This window comes from Indicator indicator, chromosome 17, assembly GCF_027791375.1.
Source record: "Indicator indicator isolate 239-I01 chromosome 17, UM_Iind_1.1, whole genome shotgun sequence".
Lineage (NCBI taxonomy): Eukaryota > Metazoa > Chordata > Aves > Piciformes > Indicatoridae > Indicator > Indicator indicator.
This window is the reverse complement of record NC_072026.1, coordinates 20,356,416-20,384,344: the sequence shown is the minus strand read 5'-3', so window position 1 is coordinate 20,384,344 and position 27,929 is coordinate 20,356,416. Positions and strand designations below refer to the sequence as shown.

General features: G+C 50.9%; 1 protein-coding gene across 1 annotated transcript; it reads right to left on the bottom strand.

Moving 5' to 3' along the window:
• On the bottom strand, positions 1 to 23,916 carry ZMYM3 (zinc finger MYM-type containing 3). Its single transcript, XM_054388423.1, has 24 exons — positions 23,067 to 23,916; positions 22,051 to 22,094; positions 21,605 to 21,677; positions 20,528 to 20,819; positions 19,902 to 20,079; positions 19,292 to 19,504; positions 18,578 to 18,728; positions 17,908 to 18,023; positions 13,770 to 13,856; positions 13,303 to 13,453; positions 12,549 to 12,721; positions 11,960 to 12,125; positions 8,340 to 8,398; positions 7,721 to 7,889; positions 7,036 to 7,151; positions 6,718 to 6,892; positions 5,748 to 5,894; positions 4,899 to 5,002; positions 2,747 to 2,915; positions 2,474 to 2,625; positions 1,893 to 2,007; positions 778 to 1,032; positions 574 to 691; positions 1 to 199 (listed from the first exon to the last, which is right to left on the bottom strand). Exons 1-24 carry the CDS (start codon positions 23,914 to 23,916, stop codon positions 1 to 3), a joined length of 4,272 nt encoding a protein of 1,423 aa, XP_054244398.1.
• Between the last annotated feature and the right edge of the window lie 4,013 nt (positions 23,917 to 27,929).

Sequence of the window (27,929 nt, the reverse complement as noted above, 5' to 3'; positions counted from 1 at the left end):
TCAGTCCGTGTCCTCCTCCAGGCCGCCCAGCCGGCTGTGCTCCTCATAGATCTCCCTGACAGCCAGGATGCGGTTCAGCATGCTCTCCAGCGTGCCACGGTCCATCGGGATCACCGAGTACCACAGTGGGGACTCGGCAATGCACGACCTCTCGGGCTGCAGGTAGAAAACATCACTGCGATTCCGCAGGCTCTGGGGACTGTAATGAGAGAGGAAGGAGAGCCCAAGATCAGCTCCAGGGGCTCAGGAAGCCTGTCCTGTCCTCATGGCTATGGAGGACTCATGGTTTGTCACAACCTCTCCTTCTTTGGCAGGATGAGAACAAACTGAGGCTGCAGCTCTTCACTCAGGAGCAAACTCACTAACCAGCCAGTGGTCACACTGCACTCTCCTGCCTGTCTGCAGAGAGGCAAGCAGTGAAAGGGGCCAGGGATCAATCATGATCTACACAAGCAGCACAGACCCTGGGCAAGGCTTCAAACTCAAGTACAAATGTTTGGAGAGCAGCAGCCACTCCACAGGGTGCCACCAAAAGGAAGAGGTGGCCTCAAGACAGCACACACCCCTTCTCACCATTTGGAGAGATAGAACTCATAGAACTTGACTGGACACCGCAGGGGGTTCATCCTGTTCTCACGCTGCTCCAGGACTGGAACCTCCTCCTCACGCTTCCGTTTCCCAGAGCCACCATCTGCAGAGGGGAAGAGAGCAGGATCATGACTGGGACCCAGTGGCAGAGGCAGGGGGAGGGCAGGGTGATGCTCTGTCAGATCCTACCTCGGCCTTTCTTCTGCTTGGCAGGAGCGTAGTAGCGGATGCTCACCACCTTGGTCATGCCGCGGGCCGTGCTGCACTTGCGGGACTGCCGCACCACGTTGGTGAAGGAAAGCTGCATGTGCTCCTCTGCTGTCTGCAGCCCAAAGAACTTGGTATTGAAGAACATGAGCGTGTTGAGGAGTACGAAGGGTGAGTAAACGCCCAGCTGCTTGCACTCCCAGAGGTGCTCCTCTTCGACACGTGAGAAAACTGTGTCTGCAACACATGCAGGAGGAACAACGTCACATCAACAGTGGTCTTGTGGCAATCCCTTCACCCACCTGAGGCAAGCTCACTACAGAAGTCTGACGCTTCAGAACATCCCCTTTCCCATCAGGCTACTTCTGCAGAGCCATCAACAGAGCTAGATGCTGACTCTGCCCAGCCATGAGCTACCCCAGAGCACTGCCGAACCCTAACCCAAATCAGTCCTGAGTGCTCAGTCCTATAGATGGCCACAAAGTGAACTCCAGGTCAGTGCTCCACCACACTCAGCATGAGAGGAAGGAAAAACAGCAGGCAGGACAGACATGGCCAGCTCCTGGCTAGATACGCACGTCTGGAGCCAAACACCTCTGCCTGGGACAGCCACTGTGCAGAGGTGAGGCTGGATCTGTGAACTAACCCCAGGCAAGACACAGCGGTTGAGGCAGCCCAGATCACAGCATCATGAAAAGCCTCTGCAGAGCTCTGCGTTAGTCTGCTCATAAGGGGGCAGGACAGCAGCCCTGGCCAACACTTTGCTCAGTGCACAGGACACACAAAGGCATTGGCCAGTCTCCTGGCTTGGTGTCTTCTTTGCCAAAGGGTGGAGACACCACTGTGAAGCACTGCAAAGATTCAAGCTGTCCCAAGGTGTAAAGCTGCCATGCTTGGCTCCCAGCCACCCTGACTCTGGGCAACAGCTGCTGAGGCATAAACCAGGCTGGCTCCACTGTCAGTATGGGTCAGCATGACCCCAAGATTGTGCTGCCTATGCCTAGGAAAAGAGTTGAGGTTGGACTGTGAGCACAGATTGTGGGAGGATCTGAGGCTAGAAGGAACATGTGGTGACTGAAGGTCCAGGAGACACATACTGTTTGGTAGGATTGTGGGTTGCCAGCCGCTCAGGGACTTGTTCAGCTCCTGCACAAAGGTCAGGTAGTAAAGGTCTGTGAATATATTCACCATGCGATTGTTCTCCAGCAGGTACTAGAAAGGACAGAACACACAGTTAGGTGAGACACACAGCACCTGCAGTGCAAACCCTTCCTAGAGAGCCCAAGGTACATACGCAGCACACACCTCCTTGCACAGCCAGAGCTGCAGGGCAGCCTCCTAAAACCAGCTGCTTTGGAGAACTGTGAGGAAAACCTGAGGCATGACAAAGCAAACTTGGTGCTGAAGAAGGGACTAAATTTGGGGAGATGTCCCAGCCCTTCTCAAGGATGTACAAAAAGGGTGGCAAGGCTGGAGAATAGCTGCCAGTCTACCCATTGGGCTTGGGAACAAAGACCAAACTAGCTGCACTGCTGCCCTGGGGTGAGGTACTGAAGGTGAGCCCAGTGAGCCTCTGTGGGTCCCCAGAAAGCAGATTAAAGGGTACAAGCTCCTTTCAACAGATATGACGCCCCAGGTCTGGCTGTAAAGGACCTCAGGGCAGCAAGTCCTCCCTCACCTGCTGGATGCCCAGGCAGAGGTAATAGATGCTGTCCGGTTCATAGCGCTCCCCATTTGGCCGTGTTATCTCCTTGACAAATTGGGCCAGGCCATAGTTGAGCTCAGCTGCAGTGCAGGCCAAGATGTCTTCCTTGATTCTCATGGGCTTGGCTGTGGAGACAAGCACAGCAGTGTCAGACAACAGCCTGCAAGGCCAGGAGGAACTCAGCACCCTGGGACCCAGCTTCTGGGAGGTTTGTGCAGTTGCCCCCCATGCAGACAGGGCACTTACGGCCAAAGCGCAGCTCCTCTCCCTTGCTGGTCTCTCCTGCTGCATACTTGGCTTGCACCCAGGCCTTCCAGGCATTCACACCATACGAGTAGTTGAGCACTGTGCAGCTGGGCTGGCTGCTCATCGAGTCCCGGGAGCAGCTCTCAGAGAGCATCAGGCGCTTCTGCCCCTGCAGAGAGGCATTCCTGTGAGACCGGGCACCTCCTGGAGCAGATGCCAGAGCCCCAGCCAACACTCAGACCTGCTGACTGCCAGCTCCCTCCCAGTACGCCTATGCCCATGCTTCCAAGCATCCTTCTGCTGGCAAACCAACACTGCCCATTAGGTTTGAGGACCACAGACAGGCAACAGGCCAGCTCTTACAAGATCTGTGGCATTCCAAGCTCCTCTGAAGAGACAGGCAAGTACTTTCCTTCACAGAGGAGTCCAACAGGCCAGGCATGCCCTGAAGGGACAGAGCAAAACCTCCCCAGCACACCAAAGCCTCTGTTTCACCTGAGTTGACAGACCACTAGGTGAGGACCAGCAGGGTAAAGTTTCTCCTATGGGAAGAGGGAAGGGAAGATCAAATTCAGGACCACCTAAGGCACCTGAACATAAACAAGTCCAAGAGACCTGATAAGATGCATCCCAAAGATCTGAAGGAACTGGCTGATGCAGTTGCAAAGCCATTCTCCATGGTATCTGAAAAGTCCTGGTAAGTGAAGTCCCTGGAGACTGGGAGAAGGGAAACGTGCCCATTTTTAAAAAGGGTGAAAAAGAGGAGCCCGGAAACTACCAATCCGTCAGCCTGGGAAGATCACGGAACAGATCCTCCTAGAAGCTCTGGTAAGGCCCATGGAAGACAGGAAGGTGATTCAAGACAGCCAGCATGGCTTCACCAAGGGCAAGTCCTGCCTGACCAATCTGGTGGCTGTCTACACTGGAGCAATTACATCAGTGGACAAGGAAAGGGCCACGGATGTCATCTCTCTGAACTTCTGCAAGGCCTTTGACAGAGCCCCCCACAACATCCTTCTCTCTAGGCTGGAGAGATGTGGATTTGATGGGTGGACTGTTAAATGGATACAGAATTGTTTGGATGGTTGCATCTGCAAGATCAACAGCTCCATGTCCAGATGGAGGCAGTTGACAAGTGGTGTCCCTCAAGGGTCTGCACTGGCACCAGAGCTGTTCTGTATCTTCACGAGTGACACAGAGACTGAGGCAAGCTTGCAGATGACACCAAGCTGAGTGGTGCAGTTGATAAGACTGAAGGATGGGATGAGAGCCATCCAGAGGGACCTGGACAGGCTGGCAAGGTGGCTGAGGAGAACCTCATGAGGTTCAATAAGGCAAAGTGCAAGGTCCTGCACCTGAGTCAGGGCAACACTTGACATCAATCCAGGCTGGAGGATGATGAGATTGAGAGCAGCCCTGTGGAGAAGGACTTGGGGGTGCTGGTGGGGAAGAAGCTGGATAGGACTCAGCAAAGGACACTGGCAGCACAAAAGGCCAATGGCAGCCTGGGCTGCATCCAAAGCAGCATGGCCAGAGATGGAGAGAGAGGATCCTGCCCCTCTGCTCTGCTCTGGGGAGACCTCACCTGCAGTGCTGTGCCCAGTTCTGGGGCCCCCAGCACAAGAGGGACATGGAGCTGCTGGAGAGGGTCCAGAAGAGGCCACCAATATGATCAGAGGGCTGGAGAACCTCTGCTATGGGGAGAGGCTGGAAGAGTTGTGGCTGTTCAGTCTGCAGAAGAGAAGGTTCCAGGCAGACCTCAGAGCTGCATTTCAATATCTGCAGGGGACCTATAGGAAGGCTGGGGAGGGACTGTTCAGAAGGGCCTGAGGAGATAGGAGAAGGGACAATGGTTTGAAACTGGAGCAGGGCAGATTTAGGTTGGACATCAGAAGGAAGTTCTGCACCGTGAGAGTGGTGAGACAGTGGAACAGGCCCCCCAGGGAGGTGGTTGAGACTTTCAGGATCAGCCTTGCTGTGTCCTTGTGCAGCCTGCTCTAGTTGGAGGTGTCCCTGCTGCCTGCAGGGGGTTGGACAACACCTTTGAGGGTGCCTTCCAACCTGATGCATTCTGTGACTCATACATCACTGATCACAGCTCCCACTTCAAACCCAAAGAGCAGCAGGCAGGCAGCACCCACAGGGAGCTCACCTTCCGGACAGCACGAGGCAGATCTTGCTCTGTGGACACATCATCTGGTCCCACCAGCCCACAGTCAAAGAGGAAGTCCACACTGGGGTTGATGTCTAGAGGGTCTGAAAGGAAACACAGGCAGAAGGCCTCAGCTGAGAATTCTCATTCTGTCCCCTGTGCTGGCCTGGTTTTTACAAGAATAAGAGGAAACACAGCCCAGCACTTAACACCCTCCACCACTGCCTGGCATGAACTATTAGCCACAGCCCAGCACACACAGCTAAGCTGTCTCAGACTAACCAGAGTTCCAGATTCTCCCCTCTGACAGTTTTTTGTTTGTCTGTTTTTAAAACCTGAGGAACATTCCTCACTCACTTGTGCCAGGCCAGCACTGGAGACAGCCTGGCACAGGCACTCCAATTCTCTGTTCTTTGCTGCTAGCAACCTGTCTCAGCACTGCTGTTATCCTCTTCTTCCACCTCCTGCCTGCCAATGGACATTCAGTAATTCTGCCTTCTGCCAGGGTGCCATATCCTCTCCAGCTCTGTCTCTCACCTTGGTGGGTCCTCTGGAATGATCATCCAGAGACAAGCAGTGCTGCTGTCCCTGCTCTTTGTGCTGTTAAAATCAGATGCTTCTACCACCTCATCTGCTGTGTTCACAGCAGGTCAGTCTAGATGAACACACACTTCTGCACAAGTGGTGGTCCCCTCACCCCTGCTGTGAGCAGCCATCTGCACAACTCTCAGTTCCTGGCCTCAAACCCAGTCAGTCAAAGGGAATGGGGAAGTAAGCCTTAATGCTGCCGGCAATGGGCAGCTGAGGGCAGCGGGAGGACCCTGCCTGCCTGTGGCACCCAGCTCTTACTCTTAGGGAAGTCAGCCTCCAGGTCCTGGCCCGGCTCATCGAGGACGTTTGCCATCTTGACAGCCATAGCCAACACATCATCCCGTGCTGGGCCAAAGAGATCACAGTCCTCCAGGAGACCCTCTGCACTCTGGTTACTCACCAGGTCTGCAATGCAAAAGCAGATCATAAAGCAGACCAAGAAAGCTTTCTGTCCATTTTCCCTGTTAACAGCTGGAAATCAAGCTCCTTACAGCACAGCTCAGAGCAGCCCCAAGACACCTGCACTGCCCAGGTGTCCCTGGACAGCAAGACACTGGATGTTTGTCCCCTCCCCAGCCACAACTCTAGTCACCAGGGCTTGAAGAATGTAGCCCTCAAGTCAAAAAACCTGTGAGGTCAGGACTGCTTGGCTTCTGGCTGGGGAGCTGCAGAGCCTGAACAGCCACTTGAATAAACTGGCTGCTGCATGTGTGCCACAGGACTAGCACCCCTGAAAGGCACAGTGGCAGACACTGTTCCCTGCTGCATCTCTTCCCTCTTGCTACCTCCTCAGCAGAATTTGAGGACTTGCTCTTTCCTGTTCCCTTTTCAAAGGCTTTGGGAGAGCAGCCTCTTCTCCTTGGTATCAAGCAACAGGGATGGAGGAAATGGTTCCAAGCTGCACCAGGGGAGGTTCAGGCTGGATCTCAGGAAATATTTATGCACTGGAAGGGATCTCAAACATTGGAACAGGCTGCCCAGGGTAGTGCTGGAGTCACCATCCCTGGAGGTGCTCAAGCAGCTGTGGGCCTGGTGCTTAGGAAGACTGTTTAGTGTTGACCCTTCAGTGCCAGGTTGAGGGTTGGACTGGATGAGCTTGGAGGTCTCTTCCAACCAGATCTGTTCTGTGATTCTGAGCTGTGATACAGCCAGATGCTCTTAGCTCCAAGAACTGGCAAACCCCACAAGATCCCAGCTGCTGGGCCTGACTAAGCTGTGGTAAACCTACCACACAGGTCTGAGGAGGCCTTGTCTAGTTCCTCAGCCTCTGCAATCATCTCGGCCATGGCCAGGATGTCAGCCTCCAAGGGATTGGAGGGGATCTTCACCTTCAGCTCCTCAATGGTCTCCACAATCTTATCTGTGCTCTCCAGTGTGGTGGGCAGGAACATTGGCACAGGCACCTGTCGGCAGAAGTAGAGCAGGCAGAACACTGACACTCAGTTGAATGACTTAAAGGCAGGGGCAGAAGAGGACGAGCAGGGAGGCTGCAGAAGGCAGGATCAAGACAGTGAGAGGACAGAGGCAAGGGGTGTGTGTGGCTTACCGGGACAGGCATGGAAAAAGGCACAGGTACTTTCTGGCAGTACATATGCATAGGCACAGGCACGAAGATCGGGACAGGGATTGGCAACACAATCACCTGGGGCTTCCAGTCAGCTTCTGAGAAAAGCAAAAGTACATCAGTGAACCTGCTCCCAGATCCTCCACCCAGTCCTGCCGTGCAATGCCATGCCCCCAGCTATCCAGCACCACACTCCTTCGAGCCACCAGTTTTTTTGACTCGTGGATAAAGCCGAAGCAGCAACAAGCCAAACAGCCCTGCAACAAGAGGCTTGCCCTAGCTACAGGTTCAATCTCTGCTCTTATACAGCCATGTTGAGGTCTAGCTACCTTGCACATGCTGGAGACCACACACAGAAATCTGCTCAGCAAGCAGCCCTCAGACAAGCTGTTGATCTCCAGAGGAAAAGAATTGTCCCACAAGAGGTGGGATCATGCTGCAGTGCTCTCTGCATCTCTCCCTTTGCTGCTGATGGAAACGGGCTCCCTACCTCCAGCCCTCCAGTGTGCATCCTGCACTGCCCCTGGGACTCCTCGCCACGATGCCAAACACCCAGATGCTCTGTACAGCATTACAGTCTGGATTCGCATTTAGCCTGGGACAGGGATGTGCCACTTGCTTTTCCAAAATGCCCCTGCAATCCTGCAGTTCTGTCTTGTTTTCCTACCTGTCTGACATCCTTTGGACTTCACTTCTATCTTGCAGGAAATGCCCCGGTTCTGCATCAGTGGCTTACACATGGCAGCTTTGTTCTTGCGAGGGGTGGCTGGGACAGCAGGCGGCAGGGGAGGCGGTGCAGCCAGAGACATCTGGGCTGAGGAGGTCTTTGTTGACAGCTGAGGAAATGCAGAAAGCAGGAGGATGGTGTCCACCTAAGGCAGTACCGGTCCCCAGCATGCACACTCTCCTTCAGTCAAAGCTGGCCAAAGGGCTGCCAAGCTGCTGGGAGGCAACAAGCCTGTGCAGCATCTCTGCAGGATCCAGCAGGGAGTCTGGCACTGGTTACTCCTGCCCCAGTGGAACATCAACTACACCCAGTGACAGGAGAGCACCATGCAAATGGAGACACTGCAAGAGTGGAGGCCATCATTGATTCCTGGGGAATCCATTCTTCTGCCTTGCAGGAGATATGCTGATGCTGCCCTCCCAGCAGTTCTTATCAGCTTCCACTACCCAGACATCTTAAAATGTATTGGTTGTAGAAGAATGAAATGTAGAAGAATGCAATGGCAAATCTGTCTTTTCTTTGTGTTATCTTGCAAACTCCTACCTCCAATGAGCCTTACCATGTTAGTCTCTGCCTTCTGTTGGGAAGGGGCAGGTAGTTTTGGCTCTGAAGTCTGACCTGTAAGAGAAAGCAAGGATTCTAAATAAAAAAGCTCCTGGGCCAACAGGTCCCACTGCTGGGACTGGAGGTGGCAGCAACAAGAGGACAAGGACAAGCTCTCCAGAAACTGCTCCCAGCCTCTCCAGGAACAGTTAATGTTTTCACAATCCTTATACCTAGCAGCTCAGAAGACACTACAGCTCCAAAATCAACTAATTCCCATGTAACTTCTTCCTTGCAGTCCACCCTATTCCCATCACAGCAGGTCAGGAGAAATCCCAGCCCATTGTAGAGGGAGGAACCCAGGGCTCTATTCCTAGCTCTGCCTACTGGCTTGCTGTACCGAGCCATGACCTCTCCCTGTGCCCCCATCTCTCTGATGCAATTATCTTGGTAAAGTGTTTCAAGATCCCTAGGAAGAAGGTGACAGAGCCAGAAGTGCTACAAGATATCCCAGAAAGCAGACAGCTTTGCCCCAGTGCTAGGGAAGAGAGGGTCACCTGCAGGAAGAGGCGTGTGTGGAAGGTAGTAGTCTCAGGTTGTGACAATATCATCCTGGCTCGGACGATTTGCTCTGCAGAGAACCAGTGTCCATCTCAAAGGCTCATGTGCTAAAAGAGTACCTTCATCCAAGTGTCCTGGGAAAAACAACTGCTTTCCACAGCACTAACTAATCTTGGGCCAAGCATGAACGAGACACCTGCAAGGCAGGCAGCAGGTCTCAGCACCCAGCGGGAGTGATGAGTCCATTTTCACCTCCTGCACCGGGAGGGTGCTCCAGGTGGGCTTCAGGACAGACCCAGACTCCGCAGGTCCAACATGGATTTCCTCTGTCCCAAGGAAGCACAGGACAGCTCTTGAGCAACTGGAGGCCCAGCAGGGTCCGCTTGCTGACCACTACAGGGCAATGGGTAAGTTCCAGCTGGAGGAAGCTCCCTAGCCTGCAGCTGCTGAGCATTCAGCCATAGGATCTGCAATGGTCTTAGTGGGTCCAAGAACTGCCCCTGACCAGACCAAAGTACACAGGCAGCAGGTCTAGGTGGGAGACATCAATGACTTGAATGAGAAAAGGCAAGCTATGAAGTATGAGCAGAGTTTCTGCTGCAGCAGAATCAAAAGCAATGTTCATTGCCTCATAGGCAAATGAGTGAGGACTAAGAGAGATAAGATTCTCCCATCGCAATATTCCATGTCCTACATGCCCAAGCTACCAGGAAAGCTGTGCCTTGCTTTTTCCTCTCATTCCAATACCACCAAGGAGCTCTCGAGACATTGCCCACACAAACCATGACTTCTGGTCCTCTATAAGCTCCAGCTGGATGGCTCTGCAGAGTCAGCTCCCCATGGAAGTCTTTGGGCACAGTTCTGTGGCAGAAGCTTCTCAATTCCACATTGCACAGACTGTTCCCAGCAAAGGCATGTCCACTTTTATCATTAGCCAGCATTTTCAGCATCACCAGGTTGGCAGCAGCCAGAGGTCAAAAGAACTAATGGTTTTAGTCAACCACTGGCTGCAAAAGAAGCAGGTAGCAGCTCTGCCCAAGACAGGCCTGAAATCCAGGTAGTCCCTTGTGAGCTGGCAACACTGCTCAAACAGCTTCTCCCAAAATCTCAGCACAGCATTCCAGGCTGGAAAGCTCTCTGTATAAACAAACAGCATTTCCTGGCTCTAGCACCCTTCCTTTGCAAACTGAGCAGTATGCCACAGTCCTGGGACAAGGATGTCCACCACTATTCCATAACTGGCAGGGCCACAACTGTGGCACCAGTGGTGTTCACCAAGCTGCTGAGGCAGTGCTCAACTGAGAGCTCACCACTGCTCATGGGCTTTTCCTTGGCCACCCTCAAGAGTTCTCTGCCTTGAAGGGCAAACAGAGGCCTAGTGAAGGGCGATGCCCTGTATGCCAAACAGTAAAGTCCTTGGGGGGCCTCCAGAGACATGGTGGAGGGTGGGCTCGAACTCATGTGGCTGTTGGTGGCAGAGAAGGTACTTTTCAGTCTTGTGTTCCATGGCTCCAAGGAGACAATGGCCAAATAGCGTGAAAGATGCATCCCTCTGCAAGGCAGAGCTTGCTCACTGTGCCTGTCCCCCAAACCCAGTGTTAGTGGTCCCTCACAAGTGAGATGCCTTGAAAGTATAAGACAGATGGAATAACATGGCTAGGGCTCTGGAATCACTTAATGATCTACAGGAACCATCAAGTTTAACACATTTTCCTCCCCTGGCCAGCAGGACAGTGTGCCCCATCAAGGAGACTTCCCCTGGGCACTCCTGTGAGAGCAAAAATCAACAGTTCCTTATCCAGGTCATTCCAGCGTGCTCCCACTTGAGCCATTGCTTCACATGGCCTTTTACGGAGTGTGGGTCTTGGAGGGCAAGTTGGGATGCCCCTGGCTGGGGGAAACCTGCTGCTTCTGGCAGAGCAGCTCTGCTTTGCTGCCTAAGCAGCATGAACATCCAGGGCTTCCCGTCTTGCAATCAGCCCACTGCTGTCAGGAGAGAAACCAGGAAGAGTCCGGAGACAGAGGACGAGGTGTCTCACAGGAAGGTTCTTGTCTTGGTTTCCCCTCCTTGGCGCACCCTAGTCAGGGTTTTACAACTCATGAAACTCCAGGGAGAGCAGCAAAACCCTGAGCCTACAATGCAGGTATCTGTCGAAGCTTGATGCACCAGAGCAAGTCCCATCACAAGCTGCAGGTATTTTAACTAGATCACACAGATCACCTAGAAGATCATGGCCTATGAAAGACTAACCAGAATGAGACTATGTAAGCATCTGAGGGCCAAGCAATGTCTTGTCACTGTCAGTATGAGCATCTTCCATCCTGAGAGACCCCAAAGCACTTTGCAATCTTCCATAAGCAACAAGCAACTAGCTCAAGTTAATGATAGGAAATGGGGCAACAGGCAGTGAAAATCTCTCCAGCTGGATTTCCACAGATGCAGAATGGGGTTATCCAGGACAGGGGGGTTCGCAGCTCCTCAAAGCTACAGCAATCTTTGCGTAAGTGGTAGGACTTTAACATCACAAGGCAGAGTGCCTCCAGTGGCTCAGTGCTCCCTCAAGGTTGTTCTAGGTTCAGTTCTGGCTGAGGAGAGCCCACCTACAGCATCACCAGCACCACTTCCTGTAGCACTCTGTGTTTTCCTTGAATGATTCCTATCCAAGCACTGACCTGGCCCAATTCTGATTAGCTTATGAGATCTGAGAAGGTCACAGCTCAGAGGTGGTGTGAGGCTGCAGGTGAATTATCATGCCAAACCATGCTGTCCCCTAACCCTGTCAATTGAGCTCTCCGCTGGCAACATGAGGCTGTTAAATCCCTGAGTATCCTCACTAAGAGTGTGAGCTACACCGGCTCCTCCCGTCTGGGCCCTGTGTGTCATAGAACCATAGACGTTAGAGATGGAGAAGCCTCATTAGGTCCCACTCCGTCCTTTCCCCCAGAGGGCCAGTGCAGGATTGTTCCCTAGCGTCTCATCCAGTCCCAGGCAGGAAGCTTCCACCCCTTGCTGTTCAGTCTTCCCTGTGTCTCTCACACTGAGTTATGCAGGTCCCCTCCCTCCCTCCTACTCACTGTTCAGCAGGCTCTCGGGCCCCTTCTGTGTGTCCAGGTTGGGCTGGTTCTGTTGGTTGTAAAATCGCAGCAGACACTGCTGGTTGCAGAAGTGTTTGATTTGCCCCCGCCAGTGGATGGTTTCCAGCAGCTTCCCCTGACGCTTGCAGGCATGGCACCGAGCTGCCTAAAGCCCGCATCAGCAGGAGAGAAACAACGAGTAACTAACCACACCCGCTCTGAGTGGAACACAACTCTCCAGTGAAGGGTGCACAGAGCAAGGTGCTGTGAGCTTCCCCACAGCAGTGCCCTGCCAGTGCCAGCCGGGGACTCCAGCGGTGCGAACTTCTCACAGCAGCACTAGCCACGGATCCAGCACTGCGAGCTTCCTCATGGCAGTGCTCTGGCAGGATCAGCAGGGGACTCCAGCTACATGAGCTTCCCCGGAGCAGTGTCCCGTCATTGCCAGGCAGGACTCCAGCAGTGCCAGGTTCTCCGCAGCAGTGCCAGCCAGACTCCAGCAGTGTGAACTTCCTCAGTGCAATGCCCACTTATCTGGGTGCCGTGCCCACCACAGCACTTAGCATAAGTTGCCAGTGCCAATACTGACCTTGAAGTACCAGAGCAAGTATTTGCTTTTGCAGTCTTCACTACAGAAGTCCCAGGTGCTGCCCTCCAGCTGCTCGGTGACTGCCCGCTGGCAGGTCTGAGAACAGTAGGTGCAGGTGATGCAGCACAGGCCAAGGTTCTTGGTGAAATCCTGTTTGTAAAGAAGCACACACCCTGCGGAGAAACAATAGGAGTGAAACCTTCCCAGGATGCACTGGGGGCCTCCCTGACCCAAACACGACCAGAATCCAGGTTTGCGGAGACAACAGAGCACACGCAACACACTGCAGGGAACAATCCAGCACTGGCCCCTGGGGCTGGGATAAGATGGGACCTCATGGGGACTTGCCATCTCTCACCTCCATGCTTCTAGGAAGAGTCTGACTCCAACCTCCTGTGTGCAGGAACCCAGCAGGCAGGGCAAGGCCAGGTCAGGCCAGCCCAGACGCAAGAGCGTAGAAGTGCATGATGACAGGAGGAGCGGAGCTGCCATCTGCTGTCTCCCCAGCCCCCAGAGAGAGAAAAGCTGTGAGAAAGCCCTCCCCAAGGACACAATGAATGGTAAAGATCTTGCCCTAGGGCCTGGCTGGACAGCAAGCCATCCCCACAACTGTCCTCCCTTCACTGCATGGCAAGGCTCTCGCCCCAGGGCCTGGCTAAGTCAGTCTCCCCTCTGTTCCTCTCCATGCTCTCTTCTCCTCCCCCAGCATGGGCTGGCATGGGGGCTCTGCCTTTCCCATGCCTTCCTCAAGTACCTTCACTGCAGAAGTTCTTCTCCACTCCAGAGAAGCGGATCTTCTCGTGCAGCAGCTTCTCCTGCTTGCAGTGCTCGCACTGAGACACCACCCCACGCAGCCGCTTGAAGTCCTCACTGCAGTCCTTGCAGCAGAACTGATACACCTTGTCCTACCAAAGACACCGCCGCTGGTCAGCCAGCCTGGCAGGAGGTCCCCACACTTTGTCAGGAAAGCAAGAGAAAGACTGTGGGGCTCAGCCAGCTCCCCAGGCACAGGGTTTGGCAGAAGTGATCTCTTCCTGCCCTTCTCACATCCTGCTAAATATCAGGAGCACAGCACTCAGGGCACAGTCTCTAGGCACATCACAGCAGTTAAGGCATTCAGAGCAGTGGTGCAAAAGAAGTTCTGCTTTGAGAAGGGAAATGAAGGAGCCCTGCAGGCCTCACTGGGGTTGGCCTCAACATCCTCCTGGGGAAAGTCCTCACCTGCCAATCTAGGATCTCCGGCTTCCCACTGAACAGGTTGTGGCAGTAATGGCAGTTGAGATGGATCCCACCTTCCGGGCTGGAGCGCTGCAGGAGACAGACACAGCTGATGGGGGACAGGCACACAGAGGGCAGTGAGCACCCACTGCACACTGCCACCACCTCCTGCCTGCTCCACTGCTCACATCAGCCCATCTCCCCCTGCTCAGACCTGTACTTGCTGCCACTGTCAATGGCTCACAGTCAGTCTATCAGGTCATGTCTCAAGCTCCTCAAGAATCTGCTCTCCACGAATTTTGCTTCACTTCAAGTGCATTGGGGCCAACTCTTCTCAGGGTACAAGCTTTCAAGCTGCTACCCTTCTGGATTTGAAAACATTCAGATATGGGAGCTCCACTATCTCTTGAGAATTTCCTGGAAGATCTCCAGCCACAGGGGCTTGGTTTTTATTTTCAGGGTAAAGCAACTTACAGAATTCAAGCAGCCATCATGATCCCACCTTCCTCTACCAAACAGCCATTTGGCACTTTGCTTCTTGTCCACAAGGAAATATACATTAGTAAAGTCGTCTTCCTGGTTTGCTCTCTGATCATGTCAGAGGAGGTGCTCTGTGAGTGCCTCAGTACTTGCATTGTCCAAGCCCCAGTGTCACTTTTCTGTTTTTTTTTTTCAGTATGCTTCCAATTTTTCTTCAACACTGATGATAAAGACATTGGATGAACACTCTTCCTATCTGTGCAACATTCTAGGTAGCTCTTTTGCTCCCTAGACCACAAATTTTAACTTCCCCACACTCAGGTGTGCTCAGGTAGCCAAGAAGGTCCTAGCCTGAATCAGCAATGGTATGGCCAGCAGGAGAAGGGCAGGGATCATGCCCTGTACTGGGCACTGGTGAGGTCACACCTCAAATCCTGAGTTCAGTTTTGGGGTGCTCACTTAAAGAAGGACATTGAGGAGCTGGAGCAGGTCCAGAGAAGGGCAATAAAGCTGGGGAAGGGTCTGGAGAACAGGGCTGGGGAGGAACAGCTAAGGGAACTGGGGGTGTTTAGTGTGGAGAGGAGGACGCTGAGGGGAGACCTCATTGCTCTCTATAGCTTCCGGAGAGGAGGCTGCAGCAAGGTGGGGGTTTGGTTCTTCTCCTTACTATCAGGTGACAGAAGGAGAGGAAATGGTCTGAAATTGTGCCAGGGAAGGGATAGGTTGGAGATGAGATCTTTGCTGCAACAGTGGTCAGGGACTGGAAAAGGCTTCCCAGGGAGGTGGTAGAGTCCCCATCCATGGAGGTGTTCAAGAAATGTGGAGACACAGCACTTCAGGTCATGGTTCAGTAGGCATGATGGTGGTGGGTTGATGGTTGGACTGCATGATCTCAGAGGCCTTTTCCAACCTCAATGATTCTGTGACTCTCTGCTTGTACTTGCAGTAACTTATTCCTCCTCTCTGTGGCAGCAAACTGAGAGGCTCACACTGAATGGTTTATCAGCTGTATTCCCAGGGCCTTTTCAAAACGCTCCCTTTCCCAGGTGCTCCCACACCTCCTGACTGAGGCTAACAGGATCTGTGTGAGCACACAGTAAGAGGAACCAGTCTTGGCAAGCAATCCAATTGCTTTGCTTTCTGGTGATGCCATGGCAGCCACAGGAGCCAACACCTCAACAATTTTTGTTTGATCTGCCAAGTTTTACCAGTCTTTTATTTTATTGCCAGGCGCCTGATGAAGGTATTGAAGTCCTTGGGCTTAACACTGATCCTCAAGAAGACATCTTGAAACCCTCTCTTCAGTGTTTTCTCTTAGACAAGTGTGCTCTGAGATCTGCCAACAAGGTGGTTCCTTATCCAGGTTATGCAGGGCTTTGCTCATACTGATTTTACATGGGAGTGACTCAAGTGATCTGAGTTAGGTGAAGTTCCTGGGAAGCACTGCATCCATTTTTAGTAACAGTAGAAAGGAGGATTTTGGGAACTACCAACCTGTCAGCCTCACCTCTGTGCCTGGGAAGATCACGGAACAGACGCTCCTAGAAGCTCTGCTAAGGCACATGCAAGACTGGGAGATGATTTCAGACAGCCAGCATGGCTTCACCAAGGGCCTCACCAACCTGGTGGCCTTCTGTGGTGCAGTGAGTACATCAGTGACCAAGGGAAGAGCTATGGATATCACCTCTCTGGACTTCTGTAAGGCCACATCCCCCACAACATCCTTCTCTCTAAATTGGAAAGATGTGGATTTGATAGATGAACTGTTTGGTGGATAAGGAATTGATTGGATGATCACATCCAGAGGGTGGTGTTCAATGGATCATTGTCCAGACTTGTCCAGTGACAAGTGGTGTCCTGCAGCCGTCTGCTCTGGGACCAGTGCTGTTTAATGTCCTCATCAGTGCTATAGATAAGTGGGATCAAGTGCACCCTCTGCAAGTTTGCAGATGACATCAAGCTGATGGTGCATCTGACATACCTGAAGGATGGGTGCCATCCAGAGGGACCTGGACAAGCTCGAGAAGTAGACCCATGTAAACCTCACGAGGCTCCACAAGGCCAAGTGCAAGGTGAGCCAGGGCAACTCCCAGTATCAGTTCAGGCTGGGAAATGAAAGGATTGAGAGCAGCCCTGTGGAGAAGGACTTAGGAGCACTAGTGGAAGAAAAGCTGGATGCTCACAGCCTATGGGACCAACCATATCCTGGGCTGCTCCAAAAGAAGGGTGGCCAGCAGATCAAGGAAGGTGATTCTCCTCCTCTGCTCCACTGTGGTGAGACCCCACCTGGAATACTCTGTCTAGCTCTCGAGTCTTCAGCACAAGAAAGATATGAACCTGTAAGAGCTGGTCCAGAAGAGGGTCACAAAAATGATATGAGATATGGAACAGCTCTCCTGTGAAAAAAGGCTGGGAGAGTTGGGGTTATTCAGCCTGGAGAAGACAAGGCTCGAGGGAGACCTTAGAACTGCATTTCAATATTTGAGTGGCTTGTAAGAAAGCCGAGAACAGACTTTTTAGTAGGGCCTGTTGTGATAGGACAAGGTGTGATGGTTTTCAACTGAAGAAGGGCAGATTTAGACTAGATAAGGAAGACATTTTTACAGTAAGGGTGGTGGCATACTGGAACAGACTGCCCAGAGAGGTGGTAGATGCCCCATCCCAGGAAATATTCAAGGCCAGGTTGAATGGGGCTCTGACTAGTTGAGTATGTGCCTACTCATTGCAGGGGGGTTGGACTAGATGACTGTTAAAGGTCCCTTCCAACCCAAACTGTTCTTATGATTCTATGATTCAAGTCTTACAAAGTCTACAACTGTAAAAACTCTACAGTTACCCTCCCAACACCATGTGTGATCTCAGGATCATTTGTAAGCCCAAGGTTTAAAAAAAAAAAAAAAAAAAAAGAGAAAAAGTCAACCCACTCAAAAAAACCCAACAAAACCAAAAACCCATAAAACAAACCAACACAAAAACCACAAGAGAAAAACAGCCCCCAGACAACATGCTGCAAGCTGCCAGTAACTAACTCTACCTCTAGGTTCTCTATGTTTTCCCAGTTGGCCAAGGCATGTCATGGCCTAAGCCACTCAGGTCTTCCTGGCTATGGCTTTGCTCTTTGACAACTGCACAAAACTAATATTCTTCTGGTTGCATTGAACACCACAAGTATTGCACACGTGCTGAAATTTAACATCAAAAGATTAAAAACCACAAGTCAAGCCTTAGAGGATTATTATACATGAAGTATCTAGGCCTGCTGGTTGTAAGTTTTCAGACAATACATCCAAGATGAGTTACATTTCTTGGTGACACTTGGTTCAGGTCCACTAGCAGGTCCCTACTGTGCTAGCTTACACGTTTTTACTTGTGCCCTCATGTAAGGCCACTGCATCCCAAACCACTCATGCAGCACAGCTCTGTATTGCGCTCCTGCTGGGCACAACCTGATAGCCAGGAGTAAATTGTAGCCCATGTTATCCCAACAGAGAAAGAGGAGGTTGGGCCAAGACTGAGTGCTTGGCAAGTACAGTCACTGCAGCTCCAGTGCTCCAGCAAAGACTTTCCTCACTGAGGAGATTGAGGAAGGTGGAGCCTCTGCTAACTGTGAAAGGAGGCATGAGCTCTATTGCCCAGCCCAGCATGAAGAGTATTTCAGTACCTGGAATTTGGTCCAGCAGCTGGGGCTGCAGAACTGGTAGACAACCCGGTCTGTCTTGTTGTAATAGCAGGGTTCAGACAAACTCTTTCTGCAGAAGCTGCAGGGTCTAGGGGGACCTGATGAAACAAACAGGAATTGGTGAGGGCAGCAGAGCAGGATGTGGAAGTGGATTCTGAGGATGGCATGTAAGCTATTCACTCATCCTCACTCTGTCAAGCTGTTATCGAAAAAACAAAGGCCAGGAACACCAGGAAACTAGAAACACCAGATTCTGCTAGGACAGAAATGTTAAACATGGATGGAGAGCAGAGTGGTTCAAGGAAGTAACCCTGGTTCTACAGGAATTTGTCCAAACAGGCTGCAATACATGCACCAGAGCCTATGCCCATTCCTGGACACCTTGGTACTCTGTGCAATGGAAAGGGCAATGGCAGCACAGCACTACAACTGCTTCCTGCATTCTCCAGAGCAGCAGGGTACACTCAGCATCATGTCTGTGTGCTGCAGGGGTTCCTCCCTCTCCAAACCTCCTTCCACATCTCACTGGACTGCTCCTCAGACAAACAATTCCCCAGACATGCCTTCTTTCCAGCCTCATCCACAGGCAATAAATAGTACCTAGAAAGGAGAGTGGAGAAGTGACCGATTCCCTGCAGAGAGGTGCTCTTACCAACCAAGCCTGACTGCTTCACTTTGTGGGAGGTAGTGCAGCAAATGGAGCAGAACAGGCCCATCTTGCCACTTCGATCCATGTTGGGCAGCATGTCGAAGTTCTTGCACAGTGTCTTGCACCACACACATGGGTAGACCCGAGTGTTCTTCTGCAAATACAGAGCAGAACAGAGCTGCCAGGGAGATCATCACAGCCACTGAGCTCCAATCCTCACACATCCCACTCTACTACTGCACCCACTGCAAGGCAGCTCTCCTGCAGGGAACAGCTGATGCCAGAGCTCATAATCTGCAGGTTCAGGTGATGGTAGCAATGAAAGGCTACCTTCAGTACCTCACCTTCTTGTTTCAAGAGTACACTAGCAGGAATACAGAGCTTGGAAATCCCATCAGGACAGTTAAGTGAAGCCTGCTCAGGCCACAGAGAAACATGTAGCCACCCCAAAGAAGCCAACCCATGCTAACTGCATACCCCAGAGTCACTGCACAGTCCAGCTTATTGACTGCCTGACCCATGCTTGTGTTCAAGATGGGCCCCACACAGCATACATAAAACCTGTTTGCCTGCTCTCAAGTTTCTCCGCAGCAACCCTTAAATGTTTTGCCACCAACAAAACTCAAGATGAGTCAGGTCATCTGCCCTATTTCACATTGAGCAAAGGAGCTGTGTGCCCACAGAGACCCCCCACCCTAGGCAGCTGACTCCACACACCTTCTTGTAACTGTTGAGACAGGCAGAGTTGCAGAAGCGTTTTTGCTGGCCCTCATGGAAGAGGTACTCCAGGGGAAAGCCCTTATTGTAGATATAAAGTCCACAGTTGTCACAGCAGTTGGTTTTCAGCCCCTTGGTGGCCCGGAACTTGGTGAAGCAGGCATCACTGCAGATGCGGTGAACCACATTTCCATTGCTGACTTCATGCTGGATCTGCAGTGACATCATTACTGTCACTCCTCCAAACCACCATGTGCCTCCTAACGTGCATGGCCATGGGGTCACAGGTATTAAACCTGGACCTTGAGCAAGTGCCACACTGTAAGCTGGTGTGGACTCAGACTGGCCTCCCTCGCCAGAAGTCAGCAGAGCAACTAGGAAAGCAAAGTGGCAGGAAGCAAGGAGCTTCAGGGAGGGGAGAAGCAGAAGCTTTATTTCTTCTGCTGGAATAAGAGCGGGTTCACAGTAACGAGGGAGTGATCCCAAGCCAGCTCAGGGGCTGAGGCCTTACGCTACGGGAAAACACCTTGTGATGGCCTCAGGCAGGGCCAAGTGCTCCAAGTCACAAGCACCCAATCCAGGACATGGAAAGCACCAAGGATTTGTTCACCTCGCCAGGTTTGTGGCAGACACTGCAGCGGTTGGTGTCCAAGGCATCTGCAGACTGAGGTGTTGGTCTGTGCTGCTGGGCCTCATAGAGGGAGAGGCAGACAGAGGTGCAGAACTCATGGAAAGAACCGCCTGAACCGATCTGGGCAACGACAGAGTCCTTGGTGTTCCAGATCTCCCTAGGGATCAGGAGAAGCATGTGTTAGTGCAGGGACACACCAGTTCTGCCATGAAGAGACAGGATGGCAAGCTGCAATGCACAGGGCATTCTGTGCTCCCAAAAGGTGGAAAGAGCTGTCTCACAGCAGCTTCTGTCCCAGCCCAGAGGTGATGTGCCTGAAGATGGAGCATGTGGGAGGTTTTTTTGAAGGGGAGCTGGGATACGGGGCACTGAGCCTGGGAAAGGCAGGGAAAGGCAATAATGTGAAGGGGGTGTACAGAGTATGGGATGTGCAGTGTGTGAAGGAAGACAAGGGGCAGCAGCCGGCAGCAGGAAGAAGTGATGTGGATGAACTGAAAACATGACGGACGCAGGGATGGCCACTGGCAGAAGGAGCAGGCCTGTGAGGAAGGCAAACTGGGTCAGAAGCAGAGGAGCATGGAGGGAAGGGGGGAACGGATACCCACTTTTTACAAAAGGTGCAGAGCTTCTTGCCAGGTGGTTTCTTTGAGAAGGTGGTGAGACAGGAGCTGGAGCAGAAGAGCTGAGGGAGCCCTTTCCTCTGGTAGGCAGTCTGGCCCTTCTGCAGTGGAGTCCGGCAGTTGGCACAGGTCATCTTGGTGAGCGTGGCACGGGCGGCTCGCTGTGCCACCTGCGAGCGCAGGGACATGCGGGTCGAGCGCCGCGTGCGGAAGGGAACAAAGTCCTCGTCGTTGGGGTCATCCACCATGGCATCAGAGTCCTCATCAGAGACAGGAACTGCAGGGCAGCACAGAAACCCCTTGTGAGGAGCTGAGAGAGAAATCTCTGCCATGAGACACCTGCCTGGGCTTTCTGGGTCACCTGCTTTGTACCTGTCTGGGTGGAATGACAAAGGAACCTTTAAAAGATATTCTGCTGGAACTGGAGAGGAATCAGAAAGCTTTAATCTAAACTGAGCTTGAGAACCATTCCTCTCCAGGAAGCCATGATTGCCGAAGTTGAGCAGAAGCCCAAAGTGTGCAGACAACCTTCCTCAAACCAGGAGACCTTAAAGGGAACAAGTTGGATCAATGGCCCCCATCACAGACTGCACAGGCAGGCAATGACAGAGCACCACAGAGATACCAGGGGATGGCAGGGTGACACTCGACATCTCAAACAACAGAGACTTCTGCAGGAAAAGCCTCCCAAATGCAATCTTCCTTCAGACAGCCTGCTGCCATAGAGACAAAGGGAAAAAGCTTCTGGCTGAGGAGATGGATTTCCTTTGGGAAACCCTCAAGTCTCATCCAGGGAAACCTGGCCAACCCCTAAATCTCATCCTATTATTTGGTGCATGGTGTCCATACACCACTGTAAAAATACCACAGCCCACCCTTCAACCTAAACACCCTCAGAAAGCAATGCATGCACCCCAGAGTGAAGACTCATAGGGCGAAGATACCTGGCCTGGGCAAGAGGAAATCCTGCACAAAAGGTCCAGAGTTCCCCTCACACCTGCCCCCAGGCCTGGGCCCTGACCCCTGGCTGAAAGCAGGCCCTGGCCAGCTCCAGTTACTCACTGCTCTCAGAGGAGTTCACAGTTTCAGGCCTGGCAGCTTCTGATCTTCTGGCTCGTTCACTTCTTTTCTGCTCCTAGAAGACAGTCAGGAAATACTTAGGCTAACCATCTGCTGGGACAATCATGGATAAATATTCCAGTTAATGATGCAGTTCTAGCTTCTGGGATTTGCTTTCCCAATAACCAGGCTAAAAATGGGTAACACCCATGGACACCTGACCAAAGCTGGCAAGATGAGGGAGAGGGAAAGTAGGCTTACGAGAAAGACATTCCAACTGGGGATAATTAGGGACCCACTGGAGCAACAGTGGCAGTGATCAGGTGTCCCTCTGTCACAGGAGATACACAGACTCCTTCCCAGACTGTCAGTATCCCTCACAGAGCTTGACAAGAGCCAACCACCCTCTCTGGTCCTGCAGCATACCTGCTTGACTGCATTCTCCTCACCTTCTCAGTGGGCAGCTCACTTCCTTTCCCAGACAGGCCTTCTCCTGGAACAGAAGCACAGAAAAAGCTGGCATCTAACATCTTGCTTTGCTCCAACAGAAAAGGACAAGTGTTCTTCAAATGCAGCCACCCTTTAGGTCAGTCTGCACAAGAAGCATTAGGCAGTCCTGGATAACAAGCACAGTTCTGGTGGTGATCAGACACAGGAAAGCTCCTAAACCCACCATCTCCCTGCACAGGACAGGTATGATTCCAGTTGCTTCTTACCAAGACTGGACACATCCTAAGGATGGCCAGCCTGGGCAAAGGGACTTTATCTATTGGAAACACCTTTTGCTGGTGACCCTCACTTCCTGTGATGAAAAGTATGAGCTAAGCTGATGCACTTCTATGGCTTTATCAGGGAAGCTCCTAACTGACATAACCATTGAGAATGCTTATTTCAGCCTGGGGAAAAGAAGGGGAGACCTTCTTGCTCTCTGCAACTCTCTGGAAGGAGGCTGGAGTGAGCTGGGGGTTGGTCTCTTCTCTCAAGTAGCAAGGATGAAAGGAAACAGCTTCAAGTTGCATCAGGGAAGGTTTTGTTTGGACATTAGGAACAATTTCTTCCCTGAGAGGGTTGTCAAGCCCTTGTACAAGCAATCCAGAGCAGTGGTGGAGTCACCATCCCTGGAGGGATTTAAAAGCAGCATAGATGTGATGCTGAGGAACATGGTGATGACCTGGCAGTGTTAATGAAACCATCCTAAGTGATTCTAGGATTTTATGAAAATCAAAGTTAAATTTAGGGAAGACAGAGTAAGAGCTTGTGAGCACCAAGGGAGAAGCTTTCAGAGTATTATTCACTGTAAGCAAGATGCTTTCCACAAGTCTGGCCCATCAGCAGTGTTGACAGTTTCCATAGCAGTGGGTGATGGGAAAGGTTGGAGCATAGAACAGACTCTAGCTTGAGCAGTGTGCAGTAGGATGACCTCCAGAGCAAGATGAAGTGCAGTTCTGCAGAGATAACAACCTACCTGGTGGTGGTGAGGCTTCCTGTGCTTTCAGTGTACTACTTCCTTTAAGCAAGTTGTTCCCACCATCATCCCCTTCCTCTGCCTGATTTTCCTCTGTCTCAGGAGGCAAAGGGGCAGCACTGTTGTCTGGGTTCAGTTCCACCTCTGCTTCCCCTGTCATCCCCTCCCTCTGCATGGGGTAGCTTTTCCTTGTGGCCTTCAACCTTGTCTTCTTTGTCTGTTTAAGACTGAGATGGGAAGGGGGCATGGGTGGACTTGAAGATTGTGCTGCGATTTCTTCTGTGGCTGGGGCACTATGGAGCTCCCTGGAGTCAGGAACAGGCTGTTGGGGTGACTCAGGGGCTTTGTCACGAGACAGTGCAGGATTAGCAGCAGCACCATCTTGTTTTAGGCCCCCGGAATCATTTTTTGGTGCACCTTCCTCTTCTTTCCATGTTTCTGGAACAAGGGCTTCTCTAGAGAGAGAAGAGGAGTCCATCAGTCTATCCTCCACATCCTGACCCTCTGATTTATCTAGCTTCATCAAGTCAGCAGTTTTACCCAAGTCATCTAAAACATCAGCCTTCTCAAGCACATCCAGGGCACTAGGTTTATCTAGCACAAAGTCCTTTGATTTGTTTAGTTCAGACATGCTGTCTGCTTTCATTAGAAGGTCCAAATCCCCATGTGCACTCATCTGCTTGGGTTGATTCCAGTCAGAGGGCTGAAGAACTGAAGCTTCCTGGGTAGAAGCTGTTTGGGAACCCAGAAGACCTTCCCCAAACTCCATGTCAGAAGGGAGATCACCAATAAGTGGTTTGTCAGGCAAGGACAGGGGATCCAAAGTTCCTGAAAATTCACTGGAATCCATTTAGAAGATGGCAACTGGAAATGAGAGAGAGACTTCCAAGTTAATGAAAATTTGTCTAACACAGCATATGACTTTTTGTTCTTCTGAATACTGTTGGAGTGAAAAAAAGGCCCAGTAACACCACTAGCCATAACCAGGATCCCAGCAGGTCAATCACATCTGCTCTTGAGAGTACAACTCTAAAGCCAAACAGCAGCAACAGGACACAGCAGTTCAGGTCAGCAAACCTCTGGGAACTCTGCAGCCTCCATGCACCTCAGCACAGCAACTAGACTTGCTTATGTCAAGTGACACAATGGGGTATCAGAAAGGACTCCAGTACCACTTCAGGAGACTTCACACAGCTCTTCTGCCCTTTCCCTGCCTTCCTCTCTATCTCATCAGACTCAAATAATGTGGTCTGTCCTTTCTCCTGATTGGTGCTAGTGGAAGTAACCCTTTTTTTTTCCTTAATTTTAAAACACCTTTTGTCTTAAACAGAGGCAGAAAGAACTCCTTGAAGCCCTGCAGCTTGTGCCTTGAATGAGATATGGGATGACAAGCTGCATGATTTTTGTCAGAGGACAGATATAAACCATGTTATGGTTCAACTACAGCTACAGCACAGCCCCAAGCGTGCATGGGCTAATATTCAGGAAAACTGGAAAAGCTTAAGTTAGAACTAGGAACAACTTCAGACTGTAGCAAAAGAAAGGCACTAAAGCCCATTATGTTAAAAGCAGTCATAAGAGGAAGAACAAGTAGTGAAGTAGACATGAGCTTGCAGTATGGAGTCAGGAAAAAGATCAGTATGACTTTGCACAATTGCACAGGAAGATGTGATTCTGACTACTAACATCAGGGGGACAAAGTTACAGCCAAGGTCCTCACAGTCAACATTATCCCAAGACAGAAAGGGCATGATTGAGATGAGGCAAGTAAGCATTGGCTAAAAGTGAAGTACACTCCCTCAAAGAGCTAATGGTTGACAAAGCTAATGGTTGACAAACCTGAAGAGGGAAAGGGAGAAGGAGTCTGCAAGTGGAGAGGCAGAGTAAGATCAAAGTAGCATCACATCCCCAAACCAGGCTGTAAATAGACACTATAAGGAAGGCACTAGAATCAGAAGATGCAGCACCAAACTGTCATTAGAATAATCCTAATTCTACATTTGACACTGTTTTAACCCCTTCTGAAAAGATAACCAAGTCTCACTCACAAATGGTTTACTCAGAACTAAATAGGACATACCTAGACAGGTAACTTCTGAAACTCCTGTAAGAAGGAATTTGGAAAATCGTACCCTACGATAGGAGTTCAAAGTCACTGACCCCTTATTTTATCTAAAAACACAGCTACATTTTGTGTTTCACAGTCACAGCAGTGGTCAGCACAGTTCACACAATCACGAACAGCAACTAAACCAGATGTAACCTTCAGAGATGCTCAGCAAGCTTCACCACTAAAGATTTGAGGTGATTCCATTCAAGAATGAGCCAATTCCAAAGCAGTACAGGATCCAATATGTATTTCAGAGTGGCTGACAGAAAGAAGAACAAAGTGAAACAGAAACAAAGACATCTGAAAGAAAGGATCTAAAGATATGAACCAGGTGAGAATCCTACCATGATGACAAACACGTTTTTTCTGCTGCTCAAAATACAAACAATGCTTCTTTCTCAAAGCCATCCCCAATCCAGACTTCCAGACAGACAGCAGACCTTACAACAATATGCAGCAGAAAGGTCAAGCCACACAGATGAGTAAAGAAAGTTTATTTGTGGTTCTACTTACCAGGACTAATACACTCCTCAAATTCACCTTCAGACACTCTGCATGTGTCTGCAATGAACCACAGAGGTGATACTCCTACAGTATTTGTCACTCCCAGCTGGTCTAGCCTTTGCTTGGTAGAAACAGAGTCTGGGAGCACAAGACATCCATTTGGGCATTCCCTCAGTGCTAGAAACAATCAGCCTACAAACAGGCCAAAAGCAACAGGTTTCAATAGTGTGGTCCTGAACACTGCTCTCAAGCACTGGGCATAAGCATTACGATACAAGGCAAGACTGCCAAATTTCATGATGGTAACATCGACCTGCAGAACTGTCTTAAGAGAACGAGTACTCTGCAGATTGAGTAAACTCTGAACTACCAAGATATGGTTTGGGCAGGCACGCAGACCTTCCTGCAGACCCAAGAGTATGCAGTGAAAACCACTCACTTGCATGTTCTGGTTGGAAACTCAGTGCTTGCCCTGTGTGTTCAAGTTCTGTCCACTTTCATCGGCTCCCTTTGAACTCCTCCAGCAGAACACCTCAGGTGTTCAGGAGAATGACCCAGAACCAAGCTAAGGAGAGCTGCAGTCTGTCAAATGAAGGGACCATGAATTCCAATGTCTTGTTCCTGTTCATACAAAGAATGAATATCACAGACTGCCAGGGTGGAAGGGACCCCAAGGATCATCTGCTCCAACCTTTCTAGGTGACAGTGCAGTTGCCATGAGCTGCCCCAGCACCCTGGCAAGCTGAGTCTTAAACTGCCAAGTGGAGGGGACTCCACTGCTTCCCCTGGGAGATGATTCCAATGTCTGACTGTGCTCATGGGGAAAAATTGTCTTCTGGATTCCAGTGGGAATGCCCCAAGCAGTAACTTGCCCCCATAACTAACAGGATATTCCTTTTCAGCATGTCCTCCAACTGAGTGGCAATCAGCTGCTAAAGAGCTGCTTGGCTTGAGCTGCACTGAGACTGTCACTGTTAGGAGTTTATGCTGAGCAAATTCTCTACAAAGCTGTCTAACCCCCTTTTAAACCAATTTATACCTTGAGCCTCCAAAAATTCCAGTGGCAATACATTGTGCAGACAAACACAGTTTTAAAAAGTATTTTCCTTTTGTTTATTTTAAACCTGCTGCAGCGGAGCCCCATGACAAGGTGATACAGAGCCGTTGAGTGATGACTTTTAATGCATTCCTAAAAATCTGGACAAGCTGATGGAGTTAAAGATGAAACTGGACCCAAGAAAGCGATGCTGACAAGCAGTTTGAGTGAAAAAACAAGGAATGTCTCTGCCCATTGCTGCAGATTTGTTTCCCTGACAATGAAGTCTTTACAGTGGCTTTCAACTGTCAGCTTTCAACTACCAACCTCAGCCTTCACCAGTTGAAGGATGAAGAGGATAGCCTTAAGAACAGAAAAGACACTGAAGTCAAACTCAACCTAAGGAAATTAGAGCTACCCAGCTGGAAGAAATACTTAGGTTTGTCCCAGGCATTCAGATTCATCAGGGCTTTCTGCTGAGTGCAGTTCAGTTCACAGCGAGTTAAGCCATCAGCTGAACATGCACTTTACCTCTGGTAAAGTCTCTTCTGACTTTTCCCAACAGAAGAAAAAGTTTGTTTCTGGCAGATGCTGAAACGATCCACCACAAGTCATCATCTTCTTTATTCCAGGACAATCTACTGCACAATTCAGTCACTGGGCTCTGGGCACTGGTCTGCTTGAAATCTTCCTCTTTTCCAGCCACATAACTGGCAGTGAGGAGAGTATGCTGGAACCTGCCTCAGCTGAACAAAGAGGAGACAGTGTGCTGAAATTCTGCATAACTACAGTGGATACAACTGCTCTGGTGAACATTTAGAAACTCCTTACTTTCCAGCCTCTCTGGAGTATCCACTAACAGATATTTCTGGGAAGATCACATTCAAAGAGTGAAGTTCTCTGCATGACAGTCTGAGGAAGACTGCCTCTTTGGAAACTCTTGCACACTACCTGAGAAGTGATGGGACAGCAGAGGGTCCTGGCACAGAACGCAACACTGTCCATCAAATCCAGCACATGTGGCTAGCAGACCTGCCCTGCCCTTTCTGTCCAAGAAGAGGCACCTGGACCTCCTCTCAGACCTGGAAGCTCAGGGTAAGACATCTCTGCTGGGATACTCAAGTACCTGAAGTGACTACCTGGGACTTTATCAAGCTTATTAAAGACATCAGTGGTTCTGTATCCGCACAGATCTTCCACACTGCAGTGTCCT

What these genes read in the sequence shown, in the direction of transcription:
- ZMYM3 (XM_054388423.1), bottom strand. Translation starts at nt 23,916, where the DNA reads ATGGATTCCAGTGAATTTTCAGGAACTTTGGATCCCCTGTCCTTGCCT. An exon ending in GTCTCAACAGTTACAAGAAG is followed by an intron (nt 18,729 to 19,291) that starts GTGTGTGGAGTC and finishes CTGTATTTGCAG; the next exon opens with AAGAACACTCGGGTCTACCC. An exon ending in CTTTTTCCATGCCTGTCCCG is followed by an intron (nt 6,893 to 7,035) that starts GTAAGCCACACA and finishes TTCTGCCGACAG; the next exon opens with GTGCCTGTGCCAATGTTCCT.